General features: G+C 46.3%; 2 protein-coding genes across 3 annotated transcripts in view; both read right to left on the reverse strand.

The window, feature by feature from the left end:
• CLIP4 (CAP-Gly domain containing linker protein family member 4) overlaps positions 1 to 7,720 on the reverse strand; it is a 70,688-nt gene extending 62,968 nt beyond the window's left edge. The window contains exon 1 of one of the 2 annotated variants that reach the window (XM_075267224.1): positions 7,559 to 7,720. The gene's annotated coding sequence lies outside the window, so the exon portion shown is untranslated. Of the gene's footprint in view, positions 1 to 7,478 lie in introns of both variants that reach the window. The other variant, XM_075267226.1, reaches the window with a different exon arrangement.
• Positions 7,721 to 10,909: 3,189 nt separating this feature from the next.
• The window catches only part of TOGARAM2 (TOG array regulator of axonemal microtubules 2), a 53,320-nt gene continuing 49,111 nt past the window's right edge, over positions 10,910 to 15,118 (reverse strand). Inside the window, exons 17-20 of the mRNA XM_075266513.1 lie at positions 14,606 to 14,816; positions 13,398 to 13,614; positions 11,493 to 11,579; positions 10,910 to 11,218 (exon numbers count right to left, since the gene is read on the reverse strand). Coding sequence (XP_075122614.1) covers positions 10,968 to 11,218; positions 11,493 to 11,579; positions 13,398 to 13,614; positions 14,606 to 14,816 — 766 coding nt within the window. The 3' untranslated portion in view covers positions 10,910 to 10,967. The remainder of the gene's footprint in view (positions 11,219 to 11,492; positions 11,580 to 13,397; positions 13,615 to 14,605; positions 14,817 to 15,118) is intronic.

Consider the following 15,118-nt stretch of genomic DNA (forward strand, 5'->3'; position numbering starts at 1 on the left):
CCGTGGAAACCACGTGGACCCTAGTTTAGTCTATGGGGTCCACTAGTGGCCAAAGGTAGCCGCAGTTTTAGTGGTCCGCCTCTCCATTGTTCAGGATCCCATGGTGGACCCAAACAATGGAGAGCCTTGCACATTTTACGCTACATTCACATCTGCGCGACTATATTTGTAACAAACCCTCAGCTCTGAGAAGTAGGAGGACTTGAACAGGTTTTTGGCATCTAATTGTAAATGGGAATAATCGACCAATAGAGATCTTTAAAAGATGAGGAATTTAAAGGGGTTTTCCAGGACTTAGGATAGGTCATTAATATATGATTGTGGGGGTCTGACACCCGGGACCCTGCTGATCAGCTTTTGAAGAGGCTGCATTGCTCACAAGAGCTGAAGCCTTTTCCCTGTGTCGGTGACATTACATTCATTGGTCACATGGTACAGCAGCAGCTCAGTCCCATTGAAGTGGAGCTAAACTGCAATACCAAGCACAACCATTACGATACGTATGGCGCTGTTCATGATATTCAGTGAAGAGGTCATGACGCTCACTCGAAGGCTGCAACCTCTTCAACCAGCTGATCTCTGGGGGTCTTGAGTATTGGAACCCTATTGATCACATATTGGTGACAGACCGTAAGTCCCAGAACTCCCCTTTAAGCACAAAGCATATTAGAGAGTTGTGGATCTTCTCGTTCGGTAATGATTTAGCTGTACTTATGTTATATGAAGTCACTGTTCTCACCGTTCTGCACATAAAGTTGTGAATATTCATAAATATTGTATTCATCCTGCGTTGTATTCTGTTTTACTCCAGTCACATCCAGAGCTGCATTCAGAATTTTGCCATCTAGTATTTGGAATCCATCAGTGTGCCCACGTGCATGTACTACTCCGCCAGTGACACAGCAGAATACAGCTCAGCAGAATTGTGACTGCAGCTCTGGGAGGGATTGGAGCATTACATTGGACATGACACAAAAACCGTCAAATAAAATATTTACAAAGGTCAGGTCAGCGCTGTTGTTATTGGCAACTCATTTTCAGTAGACGAGAAGGAAATCCTGATGTGCTATCATGGTTGTGATTAAAGGGGGGCTCCAACTTTGCTCCCCCCTTTTTCCTTGCATCATAGGGTAAGTACAGATTCTCTGTATACTGGGTATATACTGTATGTGGGTGCTTGATAGGTAGAATGAATCATAGCAACCAGCTGAGAGGATAAGGGCTGTACACACAAGGCACAGGGATAAGCAATACTGTCATCTGTACTATAACCCCTCATACTACACACCTCAGCTGCTGCAGAACCTCATAATACACACCTCAGCTGCTGCAGAACCTCATACTACACACCTCAGCTGCTGCAGAACCTCATACTACACACCTCAGCTGCTGCAAAACCTCATAATACACACCTCAGCTGCTGCAGAACCTCATACTACACACCTCAGCTGCTGCAGAACCTCATTATACAAACCTCAGCTGCTGCAGAACCTCATACTACACACCTCAGCTGCTGCAGAACCTCATACTACACACCTCAGCTGCTGCAAAACCTCATAATACACACCTCAGCTGCTGCAGAACCTCATACTACACACCTCAGCTGCTGCAGAACCTCATTATACAAACCTCAGCTGCTGCAGAACCTCATAATACACACCTCAGCTGCTGCAGAACCTCATACTACACACCTCAGCTGCTGCAGAACCTCATAATACACACCTCAGCTGCTGCAGAACCTCATAATACACACCTCAGCTGCTGCAGAACCTCATACTACACACCTCGGCTGCTGCAGAACCTCATTATACAAACCTCAGCTGCTGCAGAACCTCATAATACACACCTCAGCTGCTGCAGAACCTCATAATACACACCTCAGCTGCTGCAGAACCTCATAATACACACCTCAGCTGTTGTAGAACCTCATAATACACACCTCAGCTGCTGCAGAACCTCATAATACACACCTCAGCTGCTGCAGAACCTCATAATACACACCTCAGCTGCTGCAGAACCTCATAATACACACCTCAGCTGCTGCAGATCCTCTTAAAACCACACCCAAGCATCTGTGGTATTATGAGGATCTACAGATGCCTGGGTGCAGGGGTGAACCTACCCCTTTTGCCGCCCGAGGCGAACTACAGAAAGCCGCCCCCCCCCCCCCCCCCGGGAGGAGGGGGCAGAGCGAAGGGGGCGTGGCGGAGCAAAGGGGGCATGGCTTAGCGCCGTTCGCAGGCAGAGAGCAGGCATGGAGAAGACCTGCTCTCTGCCTGAGTGTGAGGGGAGGCTGCTGGAGCAGCGCTGCTTCAGTGGCCTCCCCAAACCACCGCTCGGTGCTAAGTCCAGCTTGTCCTGGACTGGCTTAGATAATCAAAAATGATGCCCTCCCTGGGGTCCTGACATAGCGCCGCCTGAAGCGCTCGCTTCAGATCGCCTCATGGGAGGTGCGGCGCTGCCTGGGTGTGGTTTATGAGGTTCTGCAGCAGCTATGGACTTTAATAGACTGTCAGGTACCTCCCCTCACTGTAATTATTAAATAATATTAGCAGCCTCCTGTATTTCGCAGTCCTATACCGCACTGTATCTGCAGCTGGTCACTGTATACCACACTGTATCTGCAGCCTGTCACTGTATACTGCACTGTATCTGCAGCTGGTCACTGAATACCACACTGTATCTGCAGCCAGTCACTGTAGACTGCACTGTATCTTCAGCCGGTCACTGTATACCACATTGTATTTGCAGCCTGTCACTGTATACTGCACTGTATTGGCAGCCTGTCACTGTAGACCACACTGTATCTGCAGCCTGTCACTGTATACCACACTGTATCTGCAGCCTGTCACTGTATACCACACTGTATCTGCAGCCTGTCACTGTATACCACACTGTATCTGCAGCCAGTCACTGTATACTGCACTGTATCTGCAGCCAGTCACTGTATACTGCACTGTACCTGCAGCCAGTCACTGTATACTGCACTGTATCTGCAGCCTGTCACTGTATACTGCACTGTATCGGTAGCCTGTCACTGTATACCACACTGTATCTGCAGCCTGTCACTGTATACCACACTGTATCTGCAGCCTGTCACTGTATACCACACTGTATCTGCAGCCTGTTACTGTATACTGCACTGTATCTGCAGCCAGTCACTGTATACTGCACTGTACCTGCAGCCAGTCACTGTATACTGCACTGTATCTGCAGCCTGTCACTGTATACCACACTGTATCTGCAGCCTGTCACTGTATACTGCACTGTATCTGCAGCCAGTCACTGTATACTGCACTGTACCTGCAGCCAGTCACTGTATACTGCACTGTATCTGCAGCCTGTCACTGTATACTGCACTGTATCTGCAGCCAGTCACTGTATACTGCACTGTATCTGCAGCCGGTCACTGTATACTGCACTGTATCTGCAGCCAGTCACTGTATACTGCACTGTATCTGCAGCCTGTAGAAGAGGATGAAGGAACATTACAAGTGATTACGGTTCAGTCGCCATGGGGGGGAGGGGGGGTAATTATACGATTAGCTCGCAGCCCCCCCCCCTTGCTATTAATAGTCGCAGTGTCTTCCTCGGCAAAGCTTTGTTACAAACACCTATAATTTTCCCGGTGAGGGCAATGTGGGTGTAGAACTGTGGGGTCCTATAGTAACGGGGTGTAAATCTAACATTGGAGATGTAATGATATCAGCAGGACGGATTCTGATGTGATAGATATCGATGCCAACCATTCCAGTACACATGCATGTTCCATCAGTCAGGTGTCATAGACTGCAGCAAGAAACCTGCCCCCTGCTGGCAGCAAGCACAGTCATGTCTATTATATTATGGATAGGATTGATTTCAAGAAAATCGAAAACCAGATGTTATCTGGAGCCCCCCAGACCGCGCTGCCAGGGTCCGGTCTGCCCCTCTGGTGCTCAGCACTTCAGGATGTGACCTGTTTTCTTACTTCAGGTTGATCTTGCATAGTCTGCCCCCACCATGCTGATGGCCTCCATGGCACACACATACCCAGCTGGTCTCCGCTATGTGTTGACTGCGCCAAACTAAAGGTCAGAAGAGCAAATCACGACTGACAGGTCAGCAATGGGTGATGAGTTATGAGAGTAGCGGGGATCAGCGGTCAGCCAGGCATCAAAGCTGTACTGATACATGGTTCTGCCAGCTGAACGTTACTTATATCTGCTCCTGGGAAAGCTGAGTGTCAGCCAATATGACTGGCAGCTTCATGAGACCTCCCCATAGGCTAGCATTAGTGGCAGTGACATGGAGCCCAGGCCTAGGTAAATGTGAGCCTGAGAAAGCTGAGTGACAAGTTGTGTATATTACTACCCTCATACAGTTACAGTGCTTCAGGACGCGTTACAGTGTTTCAGAGGTCTCACTCCTATTTTGCAGGCTGAAAAAGGATGGAAAGAAAAAATTTAAGTACCGCAATATATACAGCAAGTGGAGAGTCAGTAAGAAAAAATACTGCAATATATATAGCAAGTGGAGAGTCAGTAAGAAAAAATACCGCAATATATACAGCAAGTGGCAAGTCAGTAACACAAATGCCGCAATATATACAGCAAGTGGAGAGTCTGTAACACAAATACCGTAATATATAGAGCAAGTGGAGAGTCAGTAACACAAATACCGCAATATATACAGCAAGTGGAGAGTCTGTAACACATACCGCAATATATACAGCAAGTGGAGAGTCAGTAAGAAAAAATACCGCAATATATACAGCAAGTGGATAATCTGTAACACAAATACCGCAATATATACAGCAAGTGGAGAGTCAGTAACACAAATACCGCAATATATACAACAAGTGGAGAGTCAGTAAGAAAAAATACCGCAATATATACAGCAAGTGGATAATCTGTAACACAAATACCGCAATATATACAGCAAGTGGAGAGTCAGTAACACAAATACCGCAATATATACAGCAAGTGGCAAGTCAGTAACACAAATGCCACAATATATACAGCAAGTGGAGAGTCTGTAACACAAATACCGTAATATATAGAGCAAGTGGAGAGTCAGTAACACAAATACCGCAATATATACAGCAAGTGGAGAGTCAGTAAGAAAAACTACCGCAATATATACAGCAAGTGGAGAGTCAGTAAGAAAAAATACTGCTAAATATAGAGCAAGTGGAGAGTCAGTAACACAAATGCCACAATATATTGCAATATATACAACAAGTGGAGAGTCTGTAACAAAAATACCGCAAAATATACAGTGAGTGGAGACAGTCACAAAAATACTGCAATATATTGCAATATGTACAGCAAGTGGGTTTGTTTTATTGTTTGTACAAGTTTCTTCTTATCCCTGAAGAACTTCCAGGTAATGGTTAAATCTGAGCCTGTCCTGCGTGTGGCGCTGACATTGATGGCCAGGGATCATATTCATGTTTACTAATCTGCAGTATCAGATTATATGTCTGTCATGAGGGGGGTGGGGGGTTGGGACTAAAGCTCTTCCATTGCTCAGGCTGTATACTCCTTCATGAAATGGAGATGGCGGGGGTACAGAATCCATAGCTGTAGTCAGTGGAAATATCTGTACAGTAGAGGGAGCAAGGTCAATATAACAACTGCACACTTATGTAGCCTCAAAGTACCTGACCCTGTCAAAGACCCAATCTTACAGGGTAACTGCATGTAAAGCAAACCTATGACCAAGTCTGCAAACATCATTTTATATTCTAGAGCTGCACTCACTATTCTGCTGGTGCAGTCACTGTGTACATACATTACATTACTTATCCTGTATTATACTCCAGAGCTGTGCTCACTATTCTGCTGGTGCAGTCACCGTGTACATACATTACATTACTTATCCTGTACTGATCCTGAGTTACATCCTGTATTATACACCAGAGCTGCGCTCACTATTCTGCTGGTGCAGTCACTGTGTACATACATTACATATCCTGTACTGATCCTGGGTTACATCCTGTATTATACTCCAGAGCTGCGCTCACTATTCTGCTGGTACACTCACTGTGTACATACATTACATTACTTATCCTGTACTGATCCTGAGTTACATCCTGTATTATACACCAGAGCTGCGCTCACTATTCTGCTGGTGCAGTCACTGTGTACATACATTACATATCCTGTACTGATCCTGGGTTACATCCTGTATTATACTCCAGAGCTGCGCTCACTATTCTGCTGGTACACTCACTGTGTACATACATTACATTACTTATCCTGTACTGATCCTGAGTTACATCCTGTATTATACTCCAGAGCTGCACTCACTATTCTGCTGGTGCAGTCACTGGGTACATACATTACATTACTTATCCTGTACTGATCCTGAGTTACATCCTGTATTATACTCCAGAGCTGCGCTCACTATTCTGCTGGTGCAGTCACTGGGTACATACATTACATTACTTATCCTGTACTGATCCTGAGTTACATCCTGTATTATACTCCAGAGCTGCGCTCACTATTCTGCTGGTGCAGTCACTGGGTACATACATTACATTACTTATCCTGTACTGATCCTGAGTTACATCCTGTATTATACTCCAGAGCTGCGCTCACTATTCTGCTGGTGCAGTCACCGTGTACATACAGTACATTACATTACTTATCCTGTATTATACTCCAGAGCTGCACTCACTATTCTGCTGGTGCAGTCACTGTGTACATACATTACATTACTTATCCTGTACTGATCCTGAGTTACATCCTGTATTATACTCCAGAGCTGCGCTCACTATTCTGCTGGTGCAGTCACCGTGTACATACATTACTTATCCTGTATTATACTCCAGAGCTGCGCTCACTATTCTGCTGGTACAGTCACTGTGTACATACATTACTTATCCTGTATTATACTCCAGAGCTGCGCTCACTATTCTGCTGGTGCAGTCACCGTGTACATACATTACTTATCCTGAATTATACTCCAGAGCTGCGCTCACTATTCTGCTGGTACAGTCACTGTGTACATACATTACTTATCCTGTATTATACTCCAGAGCTGCGCTCACTATTCTGCTGGTACAGTCACTGTGTACATACATTACTTATCCTGTATTATACTCCAGAGCTGCGCTCACTATTCTGCTGGTACAGTCACTGTGTACATACATTACATTACTTATCCTGTACTGATCCTGAGTTACATCCTGTATTATACTCCAGAGCTGCGCTCACTATTCTGCTGGTACAGTCACTGTGTACATACATTACATTACTTATCCTGTACTGATCCTGAGTTACATCCTGTATTATACTCCAGAGCTGCGCTCACTATTCTGCTGGTGCAGTCACTGTGTACATACATTACTTATCCTGTACTGTTCTGTACTCAGTACCCATGATCCTTGTGAAATGTATTTCTACTCTTGGTTTCTCTTCTCTCTTCAAACTTCTAACTCTGCCCAACAAGTTGCACCCCCCCCCCACACACACACACACACACACACACACCTGGCCATGTGAGATGTGCCCTTACTGTTCTGTGATCTGCCAGGAATATCAAGTAAATCTCAAATTTTCTTAGGTCTTACATGAATCTCGATGCTCTTGAGGTGAGGGGACACTGGAAACCCTTCTTAAGATGTTTTTGGCTCAGGACTATGGTCATGTTCCTCACATTTGGGTCTTTGGTGTTAGCAGACAAGCTCAATCTACATAATCATCTCCATCTATCGTGAAATGTCCTCCTGGCCAGATAGCGGGCACCAGCGTCCAGCCCACCCCCGAATCGTCCCGGAACATAAACCATCAGCTCTGGGCCTACTAGAGTTTCCTGATAGACGCTGCCAAGGTTGTAGAGCTCACCTGCTACCATCGCCCATCATGTCCTTGAGTAGTCATTCACACCTCATCTGTAACGGAGACATCGGCCAAGACCTCCCGGCTCAACTGGGTCAACACGCAGAGATCGGAACGTGTTTGTGACCCCATTGGTGTTTTTTGTTTTTTTACAAATAAAATATTCTGTAAGTGTTCTCTTATGAATGTTTTTACAACAAATGCTGCACAATTCAAATGTTTTTGAAGTCAAATTTCTGTTTTATAAATTTTTTATTTTTTTTTACAAGTGTTAGAGGTGGTCAAAGAAAAATCTGAGAAGATCTCTGAATGTTTTTATTTTTTAAAAAATCCACTGACGCTGTTCATATTTAAATGCCATCCATACAGTAGGTGAAATTTCAAAAACATCCTGATAGGTTCTATGGCTTTCTGTAAGACTGACCCTATTGTGTCCAAGGGAGAAATTGTGCCCCTTAGGGTTAGGGTTGGTGACCTTTGGTGCTCCATCTGTGGGAAACTACAACCCCCAACACGTTCCATTCACCTGTATGGGAATTTCAAAAACGGCCAAGGACCTAACTTTTTGTTGGTAAAATTCAGCATATTTAAGTCCTGCTCTGTGACCGACTACAACCTGCCAGGGAATGCCCAGTCCTGTCAGATTAATGTAAACTCCACCCCTTTTCAGGACAGGAGAAGCTGAAATTGTTGGGATTGTTACGTGAAATTCAGGACAATTTTGCAAATTTGGGACTGTTGGTGAGAATGGACAGGTAGCTTGTCAGATAAGACCTAATACATACAGTGCAATGTAATAGATCGTGTGGTCAACTTCCCACTGGGACATATTGAAAAAAAGGGGAAAAATAATTTTTGAGAAATAAAAAAAATCCAATTTTATTTTTTCTGATTTTTTTTTTCGTAAAAAAAAAAATCCCCCAAACTATACATAATTTCTATTCCTGTGTCTGAGGATCCATATAAGAAAAATAGCAAATTATCCTTTCTGTGCAGGTATAAAAATTTTTTAGACTAAATAAATTACAATTCTGTCCAAATTGTTGAAAACATCAAATATAGAAATTTGATATTATTATAACAGTAACAGCCCCAGAATTATCACATCATATATAACGATGGATGAAGTAAAATACATGGAGGGGATTGTTGTGTTTATACAGCCGCTAACTCCAAAAAGTTACATTTTACATACAAAGAAGATGGTGATAGTAAGTGCAGCTTGTCCGGCAAAAACACAGCTCTCATGGCTGCACTGATGGAAAATCAGCATATCACCCCAGCCCTGCAGATAGATAGGTTAGTATCACCAGACCCAGCATATCACCCCAGTCCTGCAGATAGATAGGTTAGTGTCACCAGAACCAGCATATCACCCCAGCCCTGCAGATAGATAGGTTAGTGTCACCAGAACCAGCATATCACCCCAGCCCTGCAGATAGATAGGTTACTGTCACCAGAACCAGCATATCACCCCAGCCCTGCAGATAGATAGGTTACTGTCACCAGACCCCAGCATATCACCCCAGCCCTGCAGATAGATAGGTTACTGTCACCAGAACCAGCATATCACCCCAGTCCTACAGATCGATAGGTTAGTGTCACCAGACCCAGTATATCACCCCAGTCCTGCAGATCGATAGGTTACTGTCACCAGAACCAGCATATCACCCCAGCCCTGCAGATAGATAGGTTACTGTCACCAGACCCCAGCATATCACCCCAGCCCTGCAGATAGATAGGTTACTGTCACCAGACCCCAGCATATCACCCCAGCCCTGCAGATAGATAGGTTACTGTCACCAGACCCAGTATATCACCCCAGTCCTACAGATCGATAGGTTAGTGTCACCAGACCCAGTATATCACCCCAGTCCTGCAGATAGATAGGTTACTGTCACCAGAACCAGCATATCACCCCAGCCCTGCAGATAGATAGGTTAGTGTCACCAGAATCAGCATATCACCCCAGCCCTGCAGATAGATAGGTTAGTGTCCCCAGAACCAGCACATCACCTCAGTCCTACAGATCAATAGGTTACTGTCACCAGGGCAATCTCAACATCCCCAATAAACACAACTACTCAGAAGCAAAATATAAAAATATTATTTATTGCTAAGGCACATGATACAGTATGTACATAGAGAGCTGACAGCAGACTTATCGAGACTGTCCCGAGTTAGCGTTTAGTCATTTGCTATTGATCATTGATAGAAGTAGTGACTGACTATTTGCAGGAATTAAGTGCTGTACAATATGACACGGATAATATACAAGCAAGGTTATCAGCAAGTCCTAAATATCAGTAGAATCAATTCTGCAGAATCCAGGTTAGGGAAGATTAAACTGAGTTACACTGCCCCTAGTGGAGATCCTATAATGCTGCGTGCTCTGCATTGCATTGTGAAAGAAGTAGCTTTACACCTGCCTGATATACAGTACTATCTCTTGGAAGACTTTGAGCCAGCAGGGGGCAACATAGAGAAATCAAAGAAACAAATAGAACTTTGAATGCAGCTTTGGATGTGACTAGAGTATAAGAAATGTCAGAAAACATCTGCAGTTACTCAACATTACATGTAGTTTTTGTGATGCCAAACAGTTGCTAAGATTTCAGAAGATTGGCGTCATTTGTCTTCGCATCGAACACGATCTTCTTGAGGGAAGAAGCTGTAATAAATAACCCATTGACCTAGAAGTCCATACTTATTTACCCATTTCCCAAACTGCAGGACATTTTATTAAGCCCCTCCTCATTCCAAAGGGAACGCCTACAAATGTGATGAAATGTCCCTTTAATGCAAATGAGTACAAATCTCCGCCTCTTTGCAGGACAGTACCACGAATTGGGGCCGTTGGCAAGTATGATCATCTATAGGCTGATTACTGGGGCCAATATCCAAAAACTGCAGAAATTTACACCTACAATGGGGTACGTGCAGGCCAACATGGTTGTCTATGGCAACCAATCAGATCACAGCTTCTATTTCATAAAGTGCTCTGTTAAAATGAAAGCTGCGCTGTGATTGGTTGCTGTGGGCAACAAGGCCACATTTGGGCCTACTTGCAATTTCTTCTGCTTCTCCCCCTCGCAGTGTAAAAGGGGGCAAAAAATTCTTTAAAAAAATAAGTATGCGTCTTCACTTGGTGCCCAGGATGTCGGCCAGCATCTTGACGGCGTGCTGTGACTGCCCGGAGGCGTATTCCTCAAGGCTGGGCCCCATCACTCTGTGTAGGGTTTTAGTCAGTTTGGTAACCACCTCCTTAAAGTTCCCGTTCCGTCCCGGCAGGACGCCATTCCCGGTGATATTAGATAGGAAGTACCAGAGTACTGGTAAGACGTGGCGCTCCACGGCCTGAGGCTTCCGATGGTAAACAGAGGACACCAGGCCTGAAATGGGAGGGACAAAAAAATTACAATATTTGTCTCAAAATCGAGAAATCTGCCTCATTTGAATCTTAACGTTGCAAATTCGCCACTTGTAGAATTTCTTCAGTTCATGTATGATGGCCACAACTTGGGCGCCATTTTACTTATGTTGGCAAAATTGCGCACCATTTTACGGTCTCGTAAAGTGACGTAACCCACAACAATTTTGACAAATCCCCCCAATATGTAAACACCAAAAAATTTTCAATTTAAAAATGATAGTTATCCAGGTTACCTGACAATCGCTCGGTCACATCGAACATAGCGCGGCCGCTGAGAAAACGGACTCTGCCGGCGAATGGCTGCAGGAGCCACAAATTATCTGCAATGAAAAGGGAAATGGTTGTCACTGTGAGCGCCACTACTATGGGGACACTGCGAGCGCCACTGCTATGGGGACATTGTGAGCGCCACTGCTATGGGAAAACTGTGAGCACCACTACTATGGGGAGACTGTGAGTGCCACTGCTATGGGGACACTGTGAGCGCCACTGCTATGGGGACACTGTGAGCGCCACTACTATGGGGACACTGAGCACTACTACTATGGGGACACTGTGAGCGCCACTGCTATGGGGACACTGTGAGCGATACTGCTATGGAGACACTGCGAGCGCCACTGCTATGGGGACACTGTGAGCGCTACTACTATGGGGACACTGTGAGTGCCACTGCTATGGGAAAACTGTGAGCGCCACTACTATGGGGAGACTGTGAGTGCCACTGCTATGGGGACACTGTGAGCGCCACTACTATGGGGAGACTGTGAGTGCCACTGCTATGGGGACACTGTGAGTGCCACTGCTATGGGGACACTGTGAGCGCTACTACTATGGGGAGACTGTGAGTGCCACTGCTATGGGGACACTGTGAGCGCCACTGCTATGGGGACACTGTGAGCGCCACTGCTATGGGAAAACTGTGAGCGCCACTACTATGGGGAGACTGTGAGTGCCACTGCTATGGGGACACTGTGAGCGCCACTGCTATGGGGACATTGTGAGCGCCACTGCTATGGGAAAACTGTGAGCGCCACTACTATGGGGAGACTGTGAGTGCCACTGCTATGGGGACACTGTGAGCGCCACTGCTATGGGGACACTGTGAGCGCCACTACTATGGGGACACTGAGCACTACTACTATGGGGACACTGTGAGCACCAATGCTATGGGGACACTGTGAGCGCCACTGCTATGGGGACACTGTGAGCGCCACTGCTATGGAGACACTGCGAGCGCCACTGCTATGGGGACACTGTGAGCGCTACTACTATGGGGACACTGTGAGTGCCACTGCTATGGGGACACTGTGAGCGCCACTGCTATGGGGACACTGTGAGCGCCACTGCTATGGGGAGACTGTGAGCGCCACTACTATGGGGACACTGTGAGTGCCACTGCTATGGGGACACTGTGAGCGCCACTACTATGGGGACACTGTGAGCACTACTACTATGGGGACACTGTGAGTGCCACTGCTATGGGGACACTGTGAGCGCCACTACTATGGGGACACTGAGCACTACTACTATGGGGACACTGTGAGCACCAATGCTATAGGGAGACTGTGAGCGTCACTGCTATGGGGACACTGTGAGCACCACTACTATGGGGACACTGTGAGCACCACTACTATGGGGACACTGTGAGCACCACTACTATGGGGACACTGTGAGCACCACTACTATGGGGACACTGTGAGTGCCACTGCTATGGGGACACTGTGAGCGCCACTGCTATAGGGACACTGTGAGCACCACTGCTATGGGGACACTGTGAGCGCCACTGATATGGGGACACTGTGAGCGTCACTGCTATGGGGACACTGTGAGCGCCACTGATATGGGGACACTGTGAGCGCCACTGCTATGGGGACACTGAGCGCCACTGCTATGGGGACAATGTAGCTGGAAGTGTGCTTTCACTTAAGAGCCCATTCATGTGCCAGAATATGAAAAGGAATTTGAGGCATATCTGGGCACTGGGGTTGTCATTATTATTGGGGCAATAGCTCACATATCTGGGTACTGGTTGCTATTATTATTTGGGCACCCGCCTGGGTACTGGTTGTCACTGTTATGTGGGAACTGCTACTTTCTTAGTTACAGGAGCACTAAAAGTAAAAGTTCCTGATCATTACCTAAACTGGAGATGAGGGTGTCCAGAACCCTGACGGCAGCCGTGTAGATCCCGGCGTGCTTGGAGTTCAGGTTGTCTGTGATTACGGTCACCATAGGGACTAAGACGTGGTGCAGACTGTCCTTGAGGATCGGGATCATGACAGCGGCGGACTCCAGCGCGTACTGATTCACCTTCTTGTTGGCATCCTGCATCCTCGGGTTAAAGCAGTCAAAAATCTGCAAGGTATAATATAATAAGTCAGTATTCACACTGGTCACATCTTCATTTATCTAGAGGTACCCAAAAAAAAAGGAGTAAATGATGAAAATATATCAAGTGTCTTTAGTAATCACCCCCCCCATTAACTGTATAATGTCTAGTATAAAGATGTCACCAGAGAGAGCTGGGAATGCTGGGAGAGTTCAGCTCTGAAGCCTGCAGACATCTTGCATATCGTTACCCTTTCTGATGGAGCTCATTGATTTCCCAATGGGGGGGTCCATCAGATTTCCATCGGGCTGTGGTATTATGGCTTGTCTCAGATAGAACAGGAAAGACAACAATGTGAACAGAGCCTTAAAGGGGTCCCCTGGACTTCTATTTTGATGACCTATCCCTGGTATAGGAGACACCCCCCCCCCCCCCGACCCCAATAATCAGCTGGTTGAAGAGGCCACAGTGTTGGGGTGAGCACCACATGAATTCTACGCACAGCACCGTACATTGTACAGTGGTTGAGATTGGTATTGCAGATCAGCTCCATTCTCTTGAATGGGACTGAGCAGCTGCTGTACTATGTGACTAGGCTTCATCAAACAGCTGATTTTTGGGGGTCACATGTGTGCCCCCCCTCCCCAATCAGATACATAAGTCCCGAATTACCCCTGTAAAGGAGTAGTTCCACCATGGACATTCATGGGTCCCACCTTTGTGAGCTACCCCTGTTTCCAGAATGGGGCAGTAGAAGGGGTGTAGATTTTCAGTGATCATGTACCCCTTACTATACGGCCTACGGTCTTGTAACGTCCCAGTGACATGTTATAGTCTTATCATTTACAGCAGAGAGGCCGTAGGTGACATATAACTCCGCTGTCATGGTCACATTTCGGTTGGGTACATCAATGACGGTTTTCGGTACTGCTGGTACCAGGTGCTGACACTTGGCCCTGATCGCACCCTCGTCTTCCTGATCTATGGACCTTCCTTTAGTTATTTTTGGCCACTCACTTGGGTGATGTTGGAGGTGACAAACTTGACGTTGTTCTTGCAGTGTTCCAGCAGCAGCGTCACGCCGTCCATCTTGTTCTGATACTCTTTGGCGGTCAGTAGTTTGGAGAGCTCCTTTAGTTGCTCTGTCACCTCCGCTGCACGGACAGGCGGCCGCCGGGGGACTGGGGACTCCTGAGGTTCTGATTCCATCTCTACGGGCCGGTCCGAGCTGAAGGAGTAAAGGAACAAGAATATATGGACCTAACAAATATCATTATAGCGCTGCAAAGACATCACACCGCCATTTATATGTAAAATCGTAAAATATATAAAGAGTATCAAAGACACATCGCGTAGTATGAGGGCGGAGCCTAGAGGTGAGAGGGCACCATAGCAAAGATTAATATAGGGCCCCCAGCTGGAGCTACTTGGCACTAGCCTAGCACCCCCTGCACCCTGGACAGGATCTAAATACCACTAGAATAATGGATTTGGCCAAGCAATTAGTCCAGGGCGCCCCATAGTGGCCAT

Source organism: Leptodactylus fuscus, chromosome 3 (genome assembly GCF_031893055.1).
Source record: "Leptodactylus fuscus isolate aLepFus1 chromosome 3, aLepFus1.hap2, whole genome shotgun sequence".
Classification (NCBI taxonomy): Eukaryota; Metazoa; Chordata; class Amphibia; order Anura; family Leptodactylidae; genus Leptodactylus; species Leptodactylus fuscus.